The sequence below is a fragment of the Grus americana genome, chromosome 10 (assembly GCF_028858705.1).
Source record: "Grus americana isolate bGruAme1 chromosome 10, bGruAme1.mat, whole genome shotgun sequence".
Classification (NCBI taxonomy): Eukaryota; Metazoa; Chordata; class Aves; order Gruiformes; family Gruidae; genus Grus; species Grus americana.
Genome location: NC_072861.1, coordinates 24,184,136 through 24,202,499, shown reverse-complemented (window position 1 = coordinate 24,202,499; position 18,364 = coordinate 24,184,136). Strand labels below are relative to the sequence as shown.

At 62.4% G+C, this 18,364-nt stretch overlaps 2 protein-coding genes across 7 annotated transcripts in view; one reads left to right on the top strand and one right to left on the bottom strand.

Annotated features, from left to right (window-relative positions):
• ZNF710 (zinc finger protein 710) overlaps positions 1 to 18,364 on the bottom strand; it is a 32,986-nt gene that overhangs the window by 2,413 nt on the left and 12,209 nt on the right. For 2 of the 6 annotated variants that reach the window (XM_054836403.1, XM_054836406.1), the window contains exons 2-3: positions 1,468 to 2,920; positions 224 to 415 (exon numbers count right to left, since the gene is read on the bottom strand). In XM_054836403.1, the coding sequence (XP_054692378.1) occupies positions 224 to 415; positions 1,468 to 2,892 (1,617 nt within the window). In that variant the 5' untranslated portion in view covers positions 2,893 to 2,920. The other 4 variants (XM_054836404.1, XM_054836405.1, XM_054836407.1 and 1 more) reach the window with 4 other exon arrangements.
• The window catches only part of ANPEP (alanyl aminopeptidase, membrane), a 48,162-nt gene continuing 34,969 nt past the window's right edge, over positions 5,172 to 18,364 (top strand). Inside the window, exon 1 of the mRNA XM_054836401.1 lies at positions 5,172 to 5,177. The gene's annotated coding sequence lies outside the window, so the exon portion shown is untranslated. The remainder of the gene's footprint in view (positions 5,178 to 18,364) is intronic.

Below are 18,364 nucleotides of genomic sequence, written 5' to 3'. Positions count from 1 at the left end.
GCCCACGCCCTGCCCGCAGCAGCGGCTCCCCGCTGCACAGCTCTGAGCGGACGCATCAGGACGAGCTGTTTGCCCGAGCGAACAGAGGGAGGCATCACAAAACTGCTTTCCTGCGACTGAGGACTCAACCCAGCCTGGCTGGGTTTCTCCAGGAGCACCGTGCACCAGGGCCCGTGCTAACCCACCCTGGATTCGCTACCCGCCGCCGGACCCCCGCCGGTACCTTGCATTTGAATGGCTTCACCGGTGAGTGCACAATCATGTGGGTCTTGAGCGTCTGCTTCTGCACAAAGGTCTTGAAGCAGATGTGGCACTGGTAGGGACGGACGCTGGTGTGGATCAGCATGTGCCGCTTCATGTTGGCCTGCAGCGTGAACTCCCGCCCGCACACCTCGCACTTGAACTCCTTCACGCCCTGCAAGGGGTTCGGAGAGCTGTGGGCACGGGGCAGAGCCGAACCCTGGGCAGAGCAGCAGCGCTGCGGGGGTGGCTGGGGGGGTCTCTGGGGGCACGCGAGCAGAGCCGGCACGGTGCAGAGCAGGGACCTGCGCTCCCCAAGGGGGGCAGGACAGCGTCCTCATGCTAAGCTGAACTTTGGGGACTGTCAGCAGGTTGGACCACAGGAACTGGGAGGGAGATTTATCCTCATCAGCTCATCTGCACCGTCCCCAGAGCATCTCCTGCTCCCCCCTCCCTGCCCCTTCTGCAAGCACAGAGCGGGCACTACCGGGAGCCTGGGGCCGTCCCCGCACTGCCCCGGGGTGTAATTCCCGCTGCAGCGGGCAGGATCCTGCTTCCCGCCTCACCCCAGATACCAGCATCTCACCCGTGCTGGAAACGCATTGGCAGCACTTGGAAAACCCAGTATTAGGCTGGTGCCCCTGGAGCGAGAGCAGCTCCGCAAAGCGGTGCCCACGGGAAGGAGCTGGCTGGGGAGCGCGGCTGCCGTACAGCAGCCGACCAGGCACGGGGCGCGTTCGAGAGCCCTGCCTAAGCCTGGCAGCGTGCAGGTGGGCTGCGGGGAGCGTGGCTGGACGGGCGCTTTACAGCCCTGCTCTCTGGCTCAGGCCAACTGCTCGCCCCTGGAAGAGCCCCTGGAAAAGCACAACCCCCCTCGCTCACAGCCCACCGGGAAGGGCTGCGGCAGTGCGTGGCCAGGGTCCCCCGGGTCACCGTGCCGCAGCACCCGCAGTAGGTCTGAACCCCCCTTCCCCAAGGATGGAGACCCCCAGGAAGAAAGGAGGCTGGGCGGCCCCAGGGCCCCTGCCCATAGCGATGCCCTTTCACTGCTAATCAGTGACCCCTAACGAACGCCAGCCACGGGCACCTCTGCCCACCCGTCTCCCAGGGCTGACCAGGACTGCGGGGCACGGGGACACCCCTCTCCCCCAGCACCCACATCCAGAGTCGGCACATCTCCTCTGGGCACGGCAAGGAGAGCACCCCCCGGGTGCCTGACGCCCCTACCTTGTGCGTGAGGGAGTGCTGCTTGAGGTGGTGGATCTGGCTGAACTCCATCCCGCACTCGGTGCAGACAAAGGGACGGACGTTCTGGTGCTTCAGCATGTGGTTCTGCAGCTGGCTGCGGTAGTGGAAGGACTTGCTGCACTCCAGGCACTGGTACAGCGTGGGGCCCTGGTGCGTGGAGAGGTGCCGCTTCAGCTGGGTGAGCGTGGAGAAGTCCAGCCCGCACTCCACGCAGACGTGGCAGCGGCCGCTCTCGTGCTTCACCTCGTGCGCCTTCAGCTCGCTGGGGTAGGCGAAGCCCCGGCCGCAGAAGCGGCAGCTGTAGGGCTTGATGTCGGTGTGCAGCAGCATGTGCCGCTTCAGGTGGCTGGTCTGGGTGAAAGCCTTGCTGCACACCTCGCACTTGTGGGGCCGCGTGCCCTGGTGGGTCAGCAGGTGGGTCTGCAGGTGGCTGGGCTGCTTGAAGAGCTTGTTGCAGTGCGGGCAGGAGTGGGGCTTGATGCCGTTGTGGCCCAGGATGTGGGTCACCAGGTTGTACTTGGACGTGTAGGACTTCTCGCACATGCGGCACTGCCAGCGCTTCTGGCGGTCCCCTGCCTCCACCAGGTACGAGTCGTCGATCTGCACATTGATGTCCAGCCGGTCCAGCTGCGCCTTCTTGTTGCGCTCGCTGGTGGCACCCGTCGCCTCCGCCTCCAGCTCCCCCGGCTCCTGCCAGGTGAAGCCCTGCTCGCTCTTCACCTGCTCGGGGGACGCCGGCACGGGGGTCTCCACCTCGCCGGGGGACGGGGCGCCCGCCTCGAAGGCGCACTCGGTCCGCAGGGCCCCTGCGGTGCCGCCCTCGGCCGGGTCGGTGCCCCCGAGGCGGCTCTCAGTGCCCTCCAGCTCCTGGCGCGCGTGCCGGCGCAGGTGCCGCAGGCGCCGGGGCTTCCTGCCGAAGGCGCCGAGGTCGATCATCTTCATGGCGCTGCTCTGCACCGTCTGCTCCTGGCCGGCGTCCTGGAGGGGCGGCGGGTGGCTGCGCTGCTGCTCGCCCTCCTCGTCCCCGGGGACGGACACTTCGTAGAGCACCTCGTCCTCTGCCTCCGCCTTCTCGCACTTGACCTTGGGCACCAGCCTCACGGGAGGCCGCTTCCTCCTCCGGGCGTGCTTCTCCAGGGAGGACTCTGCCTCCAAGGCGTCATCCTCCTGCCCGTCCCCTGGCGCCTGCCCCTCGCCCTCCAGCTGGCACTCGCCCTCCGGCTCCCCGGGCTCCACCGCGGCGGCATCCGGCAGCTCCCCTCCCGGTCCCGGGAAGAAGCTGGCGGGGCTGACGGTGGCCCCGAGCAGCTCATTCTCAGACACCAAGCCCAAAACCGCAGCCTGTGCCAGGGACAGCACCACCACCGCGTCCGTCTGGGTCCCGCACTCGGTGAAGCGATCCATCTCTTGCCACCTGCCTACGCTGTCATGGCTGGGGAGGGAAAGAGACGCCCGTTAGCCCTCCCGGCACCCCTGCCGCCGTGCAACCGGCGGGGACGCCGCTCCGCGAGGGGTTTGTTCCAGCCATCACCCCTTTCCCCATCACCGTCCCCAGCAAACCCCAGACCGACGCAGGTGTTGCCAGGCACCATGCGTCCCAGGACACAGGGGTGGCACGGTTCTGGGGGTCTTGGCTGCAGGAGGGGACTGGAGAGCCAGGCTGTGGAGGGGAAGCTTGACTCCGTGTCCGCCTTTCTGGCCGGGCTATCAAACCCCAAGGCTGAGGTCTGGCTCCTCACATGCCCCAGAGCTCCCCGCAGCGACTCCTGGGGACCGGCGCCTGTGCAGCTTGGGGACCGGCCAAGAAAGCCGAACGTGCCGCTCTGCTCTGGGCTCCTTGCAGGGGTGAGGAGCGGCCGCAAAGGGCACAGGGAGCCCGAGGAACCAGAGCCCAATCCCTCCTCACTGGGAACATCAAACCGCCAGGCTGGCAAGCCTGAGTGAAGCACATGGCAGAGGCTCCGCTCGGTGCTGGTGCCTTTGCACGCTCACCGGTGGGGTCCGAGCATGGCCGCAGCACGGGGTCGGGGAGCGCTGGCTGCGCTGGTCCCTGTGAGCCCCCTCGGCGCTCTGCCCTGCCCCACGACAGCCGGGCTCCAGCTTCGCCTTCCCTGCCCATCCCTCTGCAGCCCCTCTCATCGCCACGGCGAGCGCCTCTTCTGCCCTTCGCTTTTATTAACGCCTTGCAGCAGCGCTGTTTTGTCCCAGTGATAAGCACGCCAGGTTCCAGCAGGATTTCTCCAGGTTTTAAGTGGTTTGTTTCCATTTTTCCTGCCTCCCTACCAACCCGCACAGCCTCCTTACAGAGTTACGAAGCCACTTGTAAGAAGAGGGCTACAGAATTCGCTAAAAATCCCTGTAAAAGCCACAATTCTCCAGGGCCCCAGTGCAAACACAACAGAGCAGCAGCCAATCCCCCTCCCAGGCTGGAAAGGTTTAAGAGTCCTCTCCCTCCCCCCCCACCTCCCCGAGGTGCCCCCCCCCCAAGCGTTTGTGCCCACGTCAGCTCCAGGGCGGCGGGCACCACGCGTTACACAGGGAAGAGGACACGGACGGGGACAGAGCAGGACTGACCCAACACCAACGGCACCCTGGGGCACACAGCGAACGGACCACAACTGGTTTACCCCCCCTCAGACTCTTGGGACCCAGAGACACGTCCTGGGAGGGCCTGCAACGGGATCCTGCAGGATTCCAGTCTTGACCTTGTGCTATTTACCTATCCCACCTATTTTCAGGAAGAAAGTCAGATAACTGCTCATGGAGGACATGCAAGAGGAGCTGCTCCAGCGCTGCTGTTTGCTGCATCCGTGCCGGTGACGGCCGGGGGAAAGGCGACGGCGGAGCTCACATGGAGCAGTGCACGGTGCCAGCCAGTTTGGGAAACACAGACTTGGAAGGTCAGGGAGACACCAACCAGCTTCGACTACAAGGACAAGTGGCCTTTGGCGGAGAAGTGAGGAGCGGTAAGCAAGCACGGGGAGGGCACCAGGAGATCACGGCGACGCCACGGTATCGCCACCGGGTATACGCGGGAGCACAGCAAACTCACAGGGCCGCAGTTTTGGCGGCAAAAGCCTAAAGGCAAAGCAGAAAACCCCACATTCATCTCATGCCTACAGGTGGTCGCTGCCGGGCCACCGGTGCTGGCTCTGTGGCAGCGCCAGGAGTGGAGCACCCGGGGATGGCAGCTCCGCTCCTGAGCCTGGGACAAGCCCAGAGCTCCCCGTGCTCTGGTGGTCTCTGGGGAGCCACCAGCCCGGAGAGCACAGCACGGGGCGCGTTCCCACCGAAATAGTGTGACTGGCGTGGGAATGGCCGCAGGGAGGGACGAGGCCCTTCTGAAGAGCCGGCGTTCCTCACCAGGCGCACGGAGCCCGCACCCGCCCCACCAGCGCCAGCCCTTTCTGGAGAGCTGAGAGGCAGCTGGCCAGCAATTCCTCGAATTGCTGCCATAAACAACCCGGGAATCTGGGATAGCAAAGCGCGGAGGAGCTGCTGCACCGAGGAGAGCAGGGCAGACAGCACCGCGCCTCGGGGATGCTGTTTCGCCACCCGTCCCCAGATCCCTCCGGTTGGCAGCCGCAGGTTCCTTGGTGATTCAGGCTGGGAAACAGGGAGGGGAGACCATCAGACAAAGCAAAACAGAGCGAAACGAGAAGCCGGGGAGATGTAAAGGCGCAGGCAGGTCTGCCAGCGGAGCAGCTCGCCCGTAGGCTGGGGGAAGACACACGGGCTGCCAAAACACTCCCTTCAGCTGGAGGGTAGTTTATACATTTTGGTTTAGGATTAAAACAACACTTTGAGAACATGCTTACACTCGGTTCGCTCATGCCCAGGGGCCCGACAGCCCCGTATCCGCCCCAGAGAGGATGGGGCAGGGTCCTGGAGAGATGCTGCAGCTTCCCGCAGAGCCCAGAGCGGCGGTGCCCACCGCCCCGGCCGAGCCAGCCCAGGACCCCCCCATCGATGGGATACGGCACGGGGCCCCCCACAGCCCTGGGCAACCGGCGAGGACGGGCAGGGAGGCGCTTGGAGAGCGGCCGACAGATGAAAGCGAGGAGGCCGCCGCTTCCTCCTGCAGTGAAGAATGTTCTCCTAAATATAATTATTTCTGCAGCTACAACAAAGAGAAATCCTATGGGGGAGGTAAAACAGGAATAAACTCTAAACCAGATTATGCCGCAGTCCCAGGAGCACCTGCACGGTGCGAGAGGCAATCCCGGGCCAAACAACCGCTCTCCTCTCCGAGGGAGAAGCCCCGCTTCATCAGGTTATCGTGCCCGCGGCTCCCACCATGGCACCCAGCGGCCCCCACGCCGCGTCCCACCAGCCGGGCCAGCGAGGGGCTGCAGGGACGAGGAGCGCCGGCCCGAGCACTTCGGCCTCCCCACGGCAAACACACCACCGCAGGCAGCTGCCTGCTCTTGCCAGTTCCTGCACAGCGCTGGTGAGCGCGGCCCGCGCGGCCTCTCACGCCGGCTCTGCGCCCACCACAGCGCGCACATCCCTTGGGAAGGGAAAAAATCCCGCGTGGAAACGGGAAGGGCCGGAGAAGGGGGACAGACACCGACTGCGCGGGGTCTGCTGGCACCGGGGGTACCGGGTCCTTCACCGCAAGTGTGCCCCCGCTGTGCGCAGCACGGGCTGCTCAGCCCCGCTGACAGGATCGGGCCCTGCCTGGCTGCCGGTCAGAAATGAGGGGGGGGGGGGACGCGGGGGGTGGCTTCAGCCCCTCGCACCTCCAGCCCCCGGCACGGAGCTGGGGAGAAACCCCGCGGAACCGGGCAGGGAGGAGGAAGAGGATGGGGGGAAGGAGGAGGGGAAAGGAGGAAGAGGATGGGGGGAAGGAGGGGGAGTGCGGAGGCAGCTAAACAAAGCGAGGAGCGGGGGAGGGCGGCGGCAGGAGGGGGAGGAGGGGGGGAGGAAGGATGGGGAGGAAGACGAGGAGGGAGCAGCCGGGAAGGCGCTGCCGGTGCGCACAGCCCGGCCCCTGGGCCGTCCCTCGCCGGCCGGGACCCCCCCGCACCGGGACCCCCCCGGGGACCCCGGGCTGACCGACCCCGCGGCCCATCGCCCATCGCCCGGGCAGCCGCGGAGCAAGGGCGGGTTGTTGTTGTTGTCATCATCATCATCCTCCTCCTCCTCCCCCCCCCGGGGGGAGCCCTGCCGGAGCAAGGCCGGGGGCGATGCCCGGTGCCCCCCGCTCCTCACGGAGCATCCATCCCTGCGGGGAGCCAGGGCAACGTGCCCCCACACCGCCATCCCTGCCGGCTTGCGAGGGCCCCCCTCATTTCCCCAACCCGCCTGTGGCCCCTGAGCCCCCCCTGCCCTGACCCCCCCCCCCCCCCATCCTGAGCCGGGTCCCCAGCAGACGCCAGCCGGGGCCTTGGGTGACAGGCAGAGCAAAGCCAGGGCTCCGGGGTGGCCAGCGGCGAGCAGCAGTTTCCCAGGAGGAGGAAGGAGCATGCGAGGGGAGCCGCTGCCCTCGGGGAGCCGCTCACGTAATTCTTGCTGGAACTGGGGAAGCCGCAATCCAGAGCCCGCTCCCCAGGGTCTCAGCCCAGACAGCGAAGCTGGGGTCCCTCTGCTCTGCCCTGGCAAGAGGAGCTGGAAGAGGCTGGGAAGCAAGGAAGACCTTCTGATTTGGTCTTGGGTTTTGTTTTCCTCTTTGGTTCGGGGCAGAGTTTCTATTTCCACGTACACTGGATGTCTCTTCCAGCCCGGTTAAGATCCTGCTTTTCCCAAGGATTTCTCCACAGCCACTTATCACACAGGACGATAAACACCCACACGCCTCCTCCTGCAGCGGCGTGTTGTTACCCCAGCTCCCGCTGCAATGGGGGGCACCGCCGGATCCCGCTCCCCGCTGCAGGTGCCGGTAAGCGCCGTGCAAGGGCAACACAACCTGGGCAGCCCCGCAGCCAGCTGGCAGCCCCAGGACGGGAGAGAGAAGGGACACAAGATGGGACCCAGCTGTTCTCCCCACATCTGCAGCACTGCGGAGGGGTGAGCCGGACCCCCCAGCACAGCTCTGCATCTCTGCCTCCGAGCCCGAGCACCACAAGACAAGGAAGCTGAAAGAATGACACGCTCGCACACACTCCCGAGGCCAGCACTGATCTGTTTTGAGAACAGCAACCCTAAACCAGAGGTTTTTAGAAGACAGTAAATGCTGGATTCCTACTTCAGGGCACTCGGAGAAAGGGGACGAGCTCCGCTCCTCTGGGCCCTCAGTACGAAAACGAAAGCCTTGTGTTACACAAAAGACTCTTTGCACTTTTCTCCATCGACTACGCAAGCCCTGGTACATGAGAAATGGAGCTTTGCTGTTCGAGAGAGCGAGGCCGCACCAGCTCGCAGGGCTGCAGCTGCACAAACACCACAGGGAGAGAAGTGGGGAACGGGACAGACGCTTTTGTTTCACTTCTCGCTCTCACTTCCCTGTTCAGCCTTCTCGGGTCTTGCAGAGCGGGCTGGAAACGCTGTTTCCCAACACACTGGCAAGTAAGGTCAGGTCACGTATTTAAACTCCCCCGGGAAACACCCTGACAGCCCCCGGGATGCAGAACACCGCCTAAACTTCTGCTCTTTAGGGAGCCACTTCCAATCTTGCTCAAGAAGCCAAAGCAGCGGCCTCGGGGGGGCTCAGGTCCAGCGCCGCAGCTGAGCACAGACCTGCCACAACCAGTCCCACATGAAGCAACCGCTCCGAGTGAAGCAAGGTGACGCGAGCCCGGGGCCGGAGCACGCAGAGCGCCCAGACGCTGGGCAGAGGCTCACGCAGCGCCTGCACCAAAACCCAGGCAGAGATCTCCTCCTCCTGAGAGGTCCCAGAGGGATCCCTGGGCAGGAGCCGTCCACACCCCTGGCACAGCAGCGCCGGGCTGCTGGGGGACCACGGGCTGGGGTCCGCCGCTGCTTCCCCCCCCCCCCCGTGCGGCCGGGGCAGCGCGGCAGAGGGAACTGGCTCTGCAGCACCCGCTCAGCCCCGACCCACCTCAGCTGCACGAGAAGGGGCAGGGGATGGAAAATAAGCACAAACACATTGTTCCTCCTGGTGCTGACAAAATACCACCAGCTGAGGTGTGACAAAGACTCATCCCTCAAGGCTGGGGACTCGAGAGACGCAGCACCGGGCACACCGGGAAGACCACGAGCAGCAGAGCACGGACAGGAGAGGATTCTGCCAGTCCATCCTGGCAAAGCAACGGTCCCAGCGCCGCTCCAGTGCCCGAGTGCCAGGCAGGGTCTCCAGGAGCTGTAAGGATGCTCTAACAATCAAACTCCATCCCTCTGCGGAAGAGACTCTTACAAGCTTTACGAAGGGCCACACTGCCACGATAATGCCCCCAATAAATAAGTAAGCTCTGGCCAGCGAGCGGAGGTGCCCGTTCCTCTGCTCGCCGGGGACGTGCAGGCTGAGGGGAAGGTGGGCTGCGGGCACGCAGCCGAGAGCCAAGCTGGCAGGCTGGGGGCAAGAGGAGGAGCTGGGCAAATCCCACTCTCCGCATCCTCCACCCCATGAAGAACAAAGGATGCCAGGCTGAAGCCCAAACTGAACTCCCCCTCACTTCCCACCCCAGTCCTGCAAACATCTCCCCTTCTCCTGCCTCCGTGCCCACCATCCCACACGCTCCTTCACTGGTCTCCCCCATCTGCACTCGAGCTTCTTGTGCAATCCAAGATCTGCCTTTCTTTTCCATACCCACAAATTGAACTTTTCAGTAGCTATTAATCATTCCGCAGTTTGATTCGGTGCAGAGCTCTGCGCCGTGCTGGCTGGCAGCGTCCTGCTCCCGTCGGACGGGCGGGAGGCACGCGTGCAGGAGTCGTGCTGTGACTTCTCGTAGTGACCCCATTATTTCTCCCTCCCATCATTCGGCTCTGCACCAGGCGTGAGCCGCTCGCCTCCTAAGCCCTTTCTCATCCCATCTCTCCTTGGTTGCCAACAAACAACTGCACCAGCAATGACGAATTTCATCACCCCGGTTTTCAAATTCACAACTTTTCAGGGAAAAAAATTCTATGCAAAATCTGCTACTACACCGATTTCCTCAAATCTCTTCTCAGAGCACACCCGTGCCTTGCCGACACCCAGCAGCGCTGGAGCCGCTCCAGCAAGGCACTTTGTGCTCCTCAGCTCACCCCGTCCTGCCCTTCGGCTGTCCCGTCTCTCGGGGCAAAGTCCGTATCTATTTCGTTATCTCCGATGCTGAGAGCCACTTTTGAGGAAGAGTTGCAAGCACTACTGTAAAAAGGCCCGTGCACAGGAGCGCTGTGGGCCGGCGTCCCAGCTCTGCCGCGGGTACTGATATTTGAAATATTCCTGGTTTTGCAGCATCACACCATTTCTGCAGCTTCCTGCCCCCGGTCCGAGGGGACGGGCCCTTCTGCCAGGGGCCGTGTCTGGGGAGGGGGTCTGCTCCTCCGCCACCCTCACACCTCTCCACGCTGACTTCCCAACCCCCTTTTCCAACTGCTGGTTTGGGTGCTCAGCTCACCCCTCTCCCACCTCCCAGATCAGAAAAAACAGAAAATAAATTAAACACGTCTTAGTAATGATCTCAGTAGCAACGGAAGAGCAACTCCTCTTCCTCCCCAGCTCGAGTCTCCAGATCCTTCCCATGGCTGCACCTGGCAGGTTTTCGCTCAAACTCAGCCGTCCCTGCCCACGTACCGTAGCTGGGAACCGAACGCTCCTCTGGGCTTAAATCAAAACCTTCAGTGGGGGGTTAGGTGCTCTCCAGCTCGTTTGCCGACGGAGACGCTCGCCCGCCCACCCCTTTCCCGCGCGTGGCGTTACACAGACGCGCTTGCCGGCGTCCCCTCCGAAAGCCGCGCGTGCCGTGCTCCCGGCGCCCCTCAGCCGCGTCTCCCCGGCCGCCGCTCTCCCTTCTCCGAGGCTCGTGGGAAGGACGTGCCCGGGGCCGGTGGCTGCGGCTCTCGCCCCTGCTCCTCTGGGGGTTGTGAAATTCGGTTTTCTTTCAGCATTTCTCCTCCCACTCCTGGGAGGTTTTTGTCTCGGTGCAATCTCTCTTCTCCTCCTGCCTTTCTCCAGACAGCTGGGAAGAGTCAGGCTCTGCCCCGGCACATCCCTGCAGCTCCTGCCCGCCCCGGCACCGGCCACCTCCTCAGAGCCACCACCAGCTCCTCACTCACCTCCCAGGCTGTAGGCACTTAAAATAAGGGTTTTTTACAGAGCTCTCACTTCCTTATGTAATTTTACTTCTCTCTACCTCTCTTGCTTCGTCTTTAACCGCCCAAACACCTAACCCTCACCTGGGGCCTCTTACACCACAGAGGTCCCCTCCTGCGGCAGCATTTTGCCCAGCAGCCTCTTCAGCCCCCAGCGTGTTTCCTGCCAGATTCCAGATTTTCCAGCCGCTGCACCAGACTAAGAGCCATCCATCTCCGGACACTTTTCCCTTCCCTGGTTTAACTCCCTCGGTTTCACCCAGCCGCTCCACCGCCTTGCCCCACCGCCCCACCAGCGCCCGGTGCAGCTGAGCCACAGACACCAACAGAACCGCTCTGACAACGGGACTCCTGGTCATCCAGAATTCAGTAGCCTAAAACCCAGTGCCTGGTTCATGAGCCCCCCCCATGCACACATACGAGGTTTGCCTGCAACATCCCAGCTCTGATGGGGGGAACCAGGACCACGTGGTCCCAGAGCTGCCACCCTGGCTGAAGCCCCATGGAAGGTGTTCTGCAACTGAGCACCTCCGCTGAGGTACAAATTATCGCAGAGAGCCTTGCTTAGGCTCCTTTTCCTCATCAAACACCCTTCTCTTGGCTACTCTGGGCATCAGCCCGAGGGCTACAAACACCAAACCTCACCCAGCCCTCCCTGCAGGAAAGGGAGCCGAGGGCACCCACCACCCAAGGGGTTTGAGATTTACCTTTCGCAGCCTCCCCGGGGAGCAGCGACCCCACTCAGCCAGGCACACAGGAACCCCCCTCACTGCCGGCTGCCGCCCCGTGTTATCTCTGCCCCATCAGCAGGTAAGTGCAGGCACCTGAGCGGGTGCCAGGGCTCCCCAGCCGGTACCAGCAGCAGCTTGTCTCCTCTCACCACCCCCACACCTGCATTCGGTGCGACCGGCCGATGACCAACCCATCAGCGAGCCGGGAGGACCTTTAGGACTTGTTCCCTGCTGGAAGAAAATCCGCGGTGCACCCCGAGCAATGCAGCCAGGCTGCCCGGGGGGGGAAGAGCACCTCCCTCAAAGCTCCTCTGCCCCAAACCTGCTCAGGGGAAAGAAAGTCCCCGGGGCTGCGGGACCCCAACCCGTGTCCCTGCGCTGGCCGTCTGAGGGGCGCACGCAGCCCCCACGCCTTAACTCCGGTGGGCTCCCACCCCACGGCAGGCGCCGTCAGCTGCCAGACCCTTTTGCTGGAGCCTTTGCGGGACCCCCATAGCGGGACCCCCATAGCGGGACCCCCATTGCAGGACCCCCATTGTGGGATCCCCATTGTGGGATCCCCATTGCGGGACCCCCATTGCGGGACCCTCTGCGGAGCCCCCCTGCCGCAGGTGCCCCTGGGGGGGTCGCAGCTGCCCCGCAGCGCTCGGTGTGTGGGGCGGACACGGCAGGGTGAAGTTGGGCACGTGGGGGTGATCTTGTAGGGGGAAGAGGAGTTAAAACTTTTCAACAATTTTTAATGGAAAATGGCTGATCGACAGATCTGTATTTGTGAGAATACCTTTGATTTTATTTTTTCTTCCTTTCTTAAAAGAAGCTTTCATTTAAATTTAATAAAGGAAAAATCAGCCTTTCATCTTTTTTGTGGTTTTCACATAAAGCCACTCAAAGCACCCACAAAAATTCCGAACAAAAAAATATTTTTGTCCTGAAAATCACAACAACTAAAATTATTCATAAAACCAATCTGGAGCATTTGTCCTGTACCAGGCCTGATGATTTACGAGTTCATCTCGGTTTCACTAAACGCTGAGCTGGGGCTGAGCGAGGGAAGGATGGGGGGGGGGTGTCTCCCGTGCCCTGCCGGGGCCACGAAACCTCTCCCACACGGGACGCCGCGTCCGACGCCGCGGGAAGGGCACGCTGCAGCCGGGCTGGAACACCGGGGACGGCCGAGCCCAAACGCCGCTCTCGCTGCACAAGCCCCATCCCCGGGGCCGGTCGAGGCCAGGAGCTGCGGGACCGGGGGGGCACACACCTGACCCCAGCCCCGCGCCGGCAGCAGCAGCGCCGGCAGCGCGTGCCGCAGGGCTGCAGGCACGGAGCGGCCGCCGGCCACCGGTACCCAGCCCGCCCGGCTCAGCCTGCGGCAGAACCGAAACCACCGCTTCCCGCCGCACCGCTGGCACCCGGCGCAGATGAACCGGGCTGTAACGAGCCAAAGCTCTGAGAAATGGGGAAGGGGACGTGCGGTGCCGGGCGCTGCTACCACATAAACCCTGCATTTTGAAAGAAATCAAAACAATTTCTACATCTCCACATTAGATACTATCTAACTCCGTTTTTTAAGGAAAACTTGTGTTAATGACTTCTCTAGAAAAACAGCAAGACCTCCTTATTGCAAGTTGATTAGGAAGCAGAGCTGCAGCCTTCAGCCTCGGACGTGCTTTCTGACAAGGAGAGATGTAAATGAAATCATGTGTATCATGTGAAGGAATTGTCATCTTCGGGGGCTTTGGGTTAAAAAAAAAAAAGGACAGAACCTGCAGTTTGCAGCATGATACAGATAACCTTTCTTAGTAAGATTAGGTGGAAAATGATGACTTCAGGCCCTGTGACAGACAACGTCTCGGGAAAGGAGCGGCACCCGCTTTGTCAGAGCACGTTAAATCGATCCCTTGACGTTTCTTTTAGTGATTCTTACCCCAACCGTTACGTTCATCGGTGAGAAGTAACTATTTATGTTTGTAGCCACCAGGTTGTTGGCAAACTCTGGAAGGGAAAAAGAAACGTGTTTCAAGGAACTGGAGATCACCATTTCTGCAGAATTAGTGTGCACGGAGCACGAAGCCGCCCGGCCCCCGTCGCCAGCCCAGGGATGCGGGAGCAGCCGGCGCCTTCCCAGAACCAGCACGACCCTCTCTCCGGGCTTTGCAGCGGCACCCGCGGTGTCGCGGGAGGAGGGGTCCTGCTTTGCGGCACCCCGCTCACGAGCGAAGCTTCACCGTCACCGCGGGGCGGGTGTTCAAGCAAGTGTTTTCTTCTCCCAGCCCCGGCCCCACGGCTCTGCCCGGCAGCCCCCGCTCCGGCTGCCTGCGTCCGCAATAAATTACACCGGGATTGATCCCGACCCGGCGCTCGGTTTCTGCTGGGGAACCTTCGCTCCACGGGGCGGGAATCGGCCACCGCTCTGCTCAGCGAGGGGGGTGGCGGCGCTGGGAAGCCACCGTCCTGCCGCCGGCGAGGCAGGGGGACGCTCGGCCGCCCCTGCGCACCGAGCACCGGCCAGGGCAGGCACACGTGGCGGCCGGGCTGGCACCGGCGCAGGCGGCACCAGCCGAGCTCTGGCGCTGCCCTCCCCGCCGGCACGGCGTGCTCGGCGCCGCGGCGCCCGTCCTCCCCTGCGAGCAGGTCGCTGCTCTGCCCTCCCGGCCTCCCCGTCACGCACGACGTTTTTATCGTTGAGATGCAGCAGCTGCATCTGGAAGTGGAATATAAATATGGAGGCCGGGACAAGGCAAGGGCTCTCCCTCCCAGGTCGGATCCTCTCCCACCTCCCGCCAGCCCTCCGGAAGATCCACGTGCCTGGCTAGGTACGGGCGCAGCGTGGCGTCCTGTTTCTGAGGAAAGCCTCCCTGCGGCGGGCAAGAAACGTTTCAGCCGATGGAAACTCGGGGTGAGCGGGGTCAGCCTGCGAGCAGCAGCGGGTGCCGCAGCCGCTCACCGCAGAGAGACGGAGCCGCGATCCCAAATGCTGCCACGGCTGCCCAGCAGACAGGCACCCACGCCGACCCGGGACATCCCGCTCCCGCTTGCCTTTCTGCCGAGAACCCGCTTTCCTCCTCCACCCGAGACCGAGCCTCCATCCCTCCATCATCGCTCCCCGCCCCCAGCATCCTCCGCTCCTCCATCCCTCCGTCGCTCCCTCATTCTTCCCGTTTCCCTGGCAACGCCCATCTCGCGCTGGAGATCTGTCCCCTCTCTCCCTCTTATCTTTCTCCTTTCTCTTTCATCTATCTCCTAATCTCCCTCTCTATTCCAAACCTCTGTCCTTTGCTTCCTTTCTTTCTCTCTCCCTTTTCATCTCCTCCAATGTCTTCTCTATCTCGGGGTTACAATTATTTGAATCTCACTTTAAAAAAAATAATCTACTTCATTAACCGCCGTGCCACTGGCTCCACTCCCACTCCTGCAGCCCACCCGCACGGCCCCGGACCCCTGCCCACGCCTGAGCCCCAGCGTGCCCCGCTGCCAGAGGACGATAAAGTTACCGTGCTTTGGCAAGGCCCTTCCAACCTTGCTCCAAAGCCCTTCGAACAAAGGGGAAGCAGAATTCTCCCCCCGCACCACGAGACGTTCGGGCTCGCGTGACCAGGTCCCCGTCCCGAGCTGCCCGCAGGGCTCCCCTGCCCGCGTTCCGCCGTCGGGGCTGCGGTGCGAGGAGTCCTCGCTTTGCTGTATTTTCCGTGCATACGCTATTCACCCAGAACCGCTGTTTTAGCAGGAGAGGAGCAGCCCCGGGCACACGCCCGCGCTCTCTGCCTCGCTTTCCGCAGCGGGAGCCGGTCCTGAGCCCCGTCCTCCGGCCCCTCTCTAACAGCCAGTGGGTCCAGTCCAACGCCTGTCCGTGTGTCTTGGATCAGCCCTCAACTTTACTTCAAAGCAACCAGGGGAGACTAAGATTAATGGGGAAAAGACGCTTTCTGCAAATCAGAGTCCTAACTGCATCAGTTTGGCCACGGGGGTGGTGGCAGGACGAGGGCTGCCCGGGGAGGACGCGCTCCTCCGGGGTCTGGGGGACACAGGAAGGAGCAGGGGAGGGCTGGGGCTGACTTGGCAGCACGGGGCCACTTCCAGGGGACCCCGTTTTGCGGTGCACAGCACAGCGGGGAGCCCGTCGGAGCAGGTTTGTTACCACGAGCGCTTCGCACAGACCGACCCTGCCAAAGCAAACGCCGGAGCCAGCTCTTCACTTCCGCCAAGGGCTGGCGAAACCTTTGCTCCATGAGCAGCCAAAGCCGCACCAAAACCTGCTGACGGTTAGTGCCCCGACCAGCACTCGGGGAGGGGGATGCTCGCCGCCCCCCAGAGCCGCCTTCCTCGAGGAACTCCTGTCGCTTTGCATCTCAGCACACCACCACCTCTTCCTGAGCAGAGCAAACTGATCAGGCTTTAAGCCTGACTTATCAGCCCTTCTGCCGAGGCAGCTCTTCTCGAAGCAAGATGTCGGAGCTGCTAGGAGCTGCTGACGGCACCAAACTGCGCCGCGGGGACCAGCCCCGTCCTACTGAGCGAGGACGTGTCCCTTAGACCCGGCTGGAATCGCTGGGGTCTTACGGACGGGTACGAGACCCTTCCTGCTCTTCTGCCGTGAAAGGGCCCGAACCTGCGGGAACCCCGGCGCCCCGCAGCCCCGCGTCCATCAGACCTGAGCGCGGTGACTCTCCGTGGCCAACGGCCACCCCTGCCCCGGGCACCCGGCACAGCGCTCCGGCAGAGACCTGGGGTCGGCAAGCACCACGCTCCCCCTCCAACATGGCGCGACACGGCCCCTCCATCCCCATCCACCTCCTCCCAACGCCGCGCAGGGACGCGCGCCGCAGCAGAGAGCTCTCGGGATCTTACTTTCAGAGCTCGTTGTCACGTCATGTCTTAAACGCTCCCGTTCACTAGCGCGGGAGCACCAGCAACAGAAATAGCGATGGAATACAAGTAACTGGCGCCCGAAGGCGCGGGGCAAGCCGTGGCCGGGGGCAAGCCCTGCCGGAGCCGAGGGAGAGGGGCTGCTCCTGCCCAGACCCCTGTCTGCGGCACGAGCACCCGCGCCGCAGGTGAAGCAGCGCCGGCCCCGCAGACCTGCCCGTGCCGCACAGGGCTCCGGGCGATTGTCAGCGCTCTGGGACCGACGGTGTTCGTGGTGTGGCGAGGGGCCGGGAGAAATCCCACCCTGGCCAGCCCCGCCGCCGTCCCAGCCTCGCTTCAAAGGCTCCGCACCGCAACCCCGCGCTCCCTTGGAAAACAATTTTTGCTTTTAAGTGAAATAAACAGGGAAAGAAAGACTTTCAAGTTCCTCCTTGCTGCAACGACTTCTCTTCGACATAGTCCCTTTCCTCTCCGAAAATAGAAGAGCTATTCAAAAAAGATGCGAGGAGAAAAAAGGAACTGAATAGAGGAAAGAGGAAAGAAAAAATGGAGCCCCAAGGGGGTGGAGAAAAACAGAATGAAAAGACAGCAAAAGTAAAGAAAAGGGATGAAAAATAAAGGAGGGGGAAGAGAGAGACAGACAGAGAAGCTTTGAAAAGAAAGAATGCTCCCAGCCTGAATACAGTGTGCATGAAAAAAAGAGCGCTTGAAAAGAAACAGCCAGATGAAATGACCTCTCATTCACAGCCTGTGCCAATCACCACCACAATGTAAATCCTTTCTTCTTTTCTGCATTCTCTCTCTTTCCAGCGGGGGCAGAGGGAAGAGGGAGAAAGGGGAGTTAATTCTCAGCATAGCAGAAAATAAATCTGCTCTTTGCTAACTCCCTGAAAGAGACGCCGAGCTACTTTTAAAAATACCTCTCCCAGTAATCACACATGCAGATATGTAAAACCAGTAAATGGAATTCTGCGCTGAGCGGCTCTGGGAAGGACTGTCCTCACGCAGAAGGTCCCCCACACAAAAAGCCACCTCGCTGTCCCTAGGAAAAACCACGGAGCGAATACCCGGAGAAAACAAAACTGCAGAAACAAGCGCGGCCATGAAAAGCAACCGGCGGCAGAGATTTAGGTCAAACCCCAAACCTCGGGAAGGAGGATGAGGGATGGCTGTGACGGACACAAAACCGGGGGCCTGACGCCGGGCCAGGCGTTGCGGGTGCCGGCGGGGGGGGCGAAGGGCGGGCGGGTGCCCAGTGCAGCCCCCCTCACCCTGCAGCCCCCAGACCCCTCAGCAGACGAAAGCAACGGCAGACACCCTGCTAGGAGAGGCCACGGGGCTTTTACCGGGGGTCTGCAGACCCCAGCGCCGGCCCATTCTGTTCCGCGTCTTCAGCAGAGGGGGGGCTAACAGACCCTCTCGTGTGAAGACGAACCAAAAAGCGCAGGAAGGAGGGAGGCATTGTGACGTGGGACAAAGGGAGAGTGAAAACGCAGCGAGAACAAAATACTAAAGATGGAGCCCGGCAGGACAGCAGGGTCCCCCAGGGACAGAGGGAAACCGAGGACGAGGCGACAGGCGCCCCGGGTCCCTGCGGCAGCAGGGCTGGGCTGGGCCCGAACGGCAGCGCAGACCCGGGGGGCCGAGAGGCCGGAGCGGGCAGAAGTCGCCCTCCCCGCGCGTGAGCCCGCGGCTTCGCTCCTGCTCGGCGTCCCCCGGTGCCGGGGGTTAATGATAAACTGCGAGCACCTCAAAGCAGAGCAATAAAAGGGCCTTCAGGTCAGAGGAACCGATGCGCGAGCAGGAGCTCAAGCACCCTTGTACGTGTAACCCGGCGGGCTGGTGGTAAAAGGGAAAACCCACCACGACGGTATAAATGTGAGCTGTGTGCCGCCCCAAAGGGACAGGAGGGCAGACCCCCGCGGCGGGAAGACAGTCTCACTTCTGACATGGTTGCTGCCCTTATCTTTGGAAACTATTTTAATCTGTTTTTTATATTCCCCACACATGGAGCTTGCCCACACGCAGACAGTGCTGCCCGCAGGATGGCAGCTGTTGGGCCTGGCTGCCCCCGTACCCCCTCC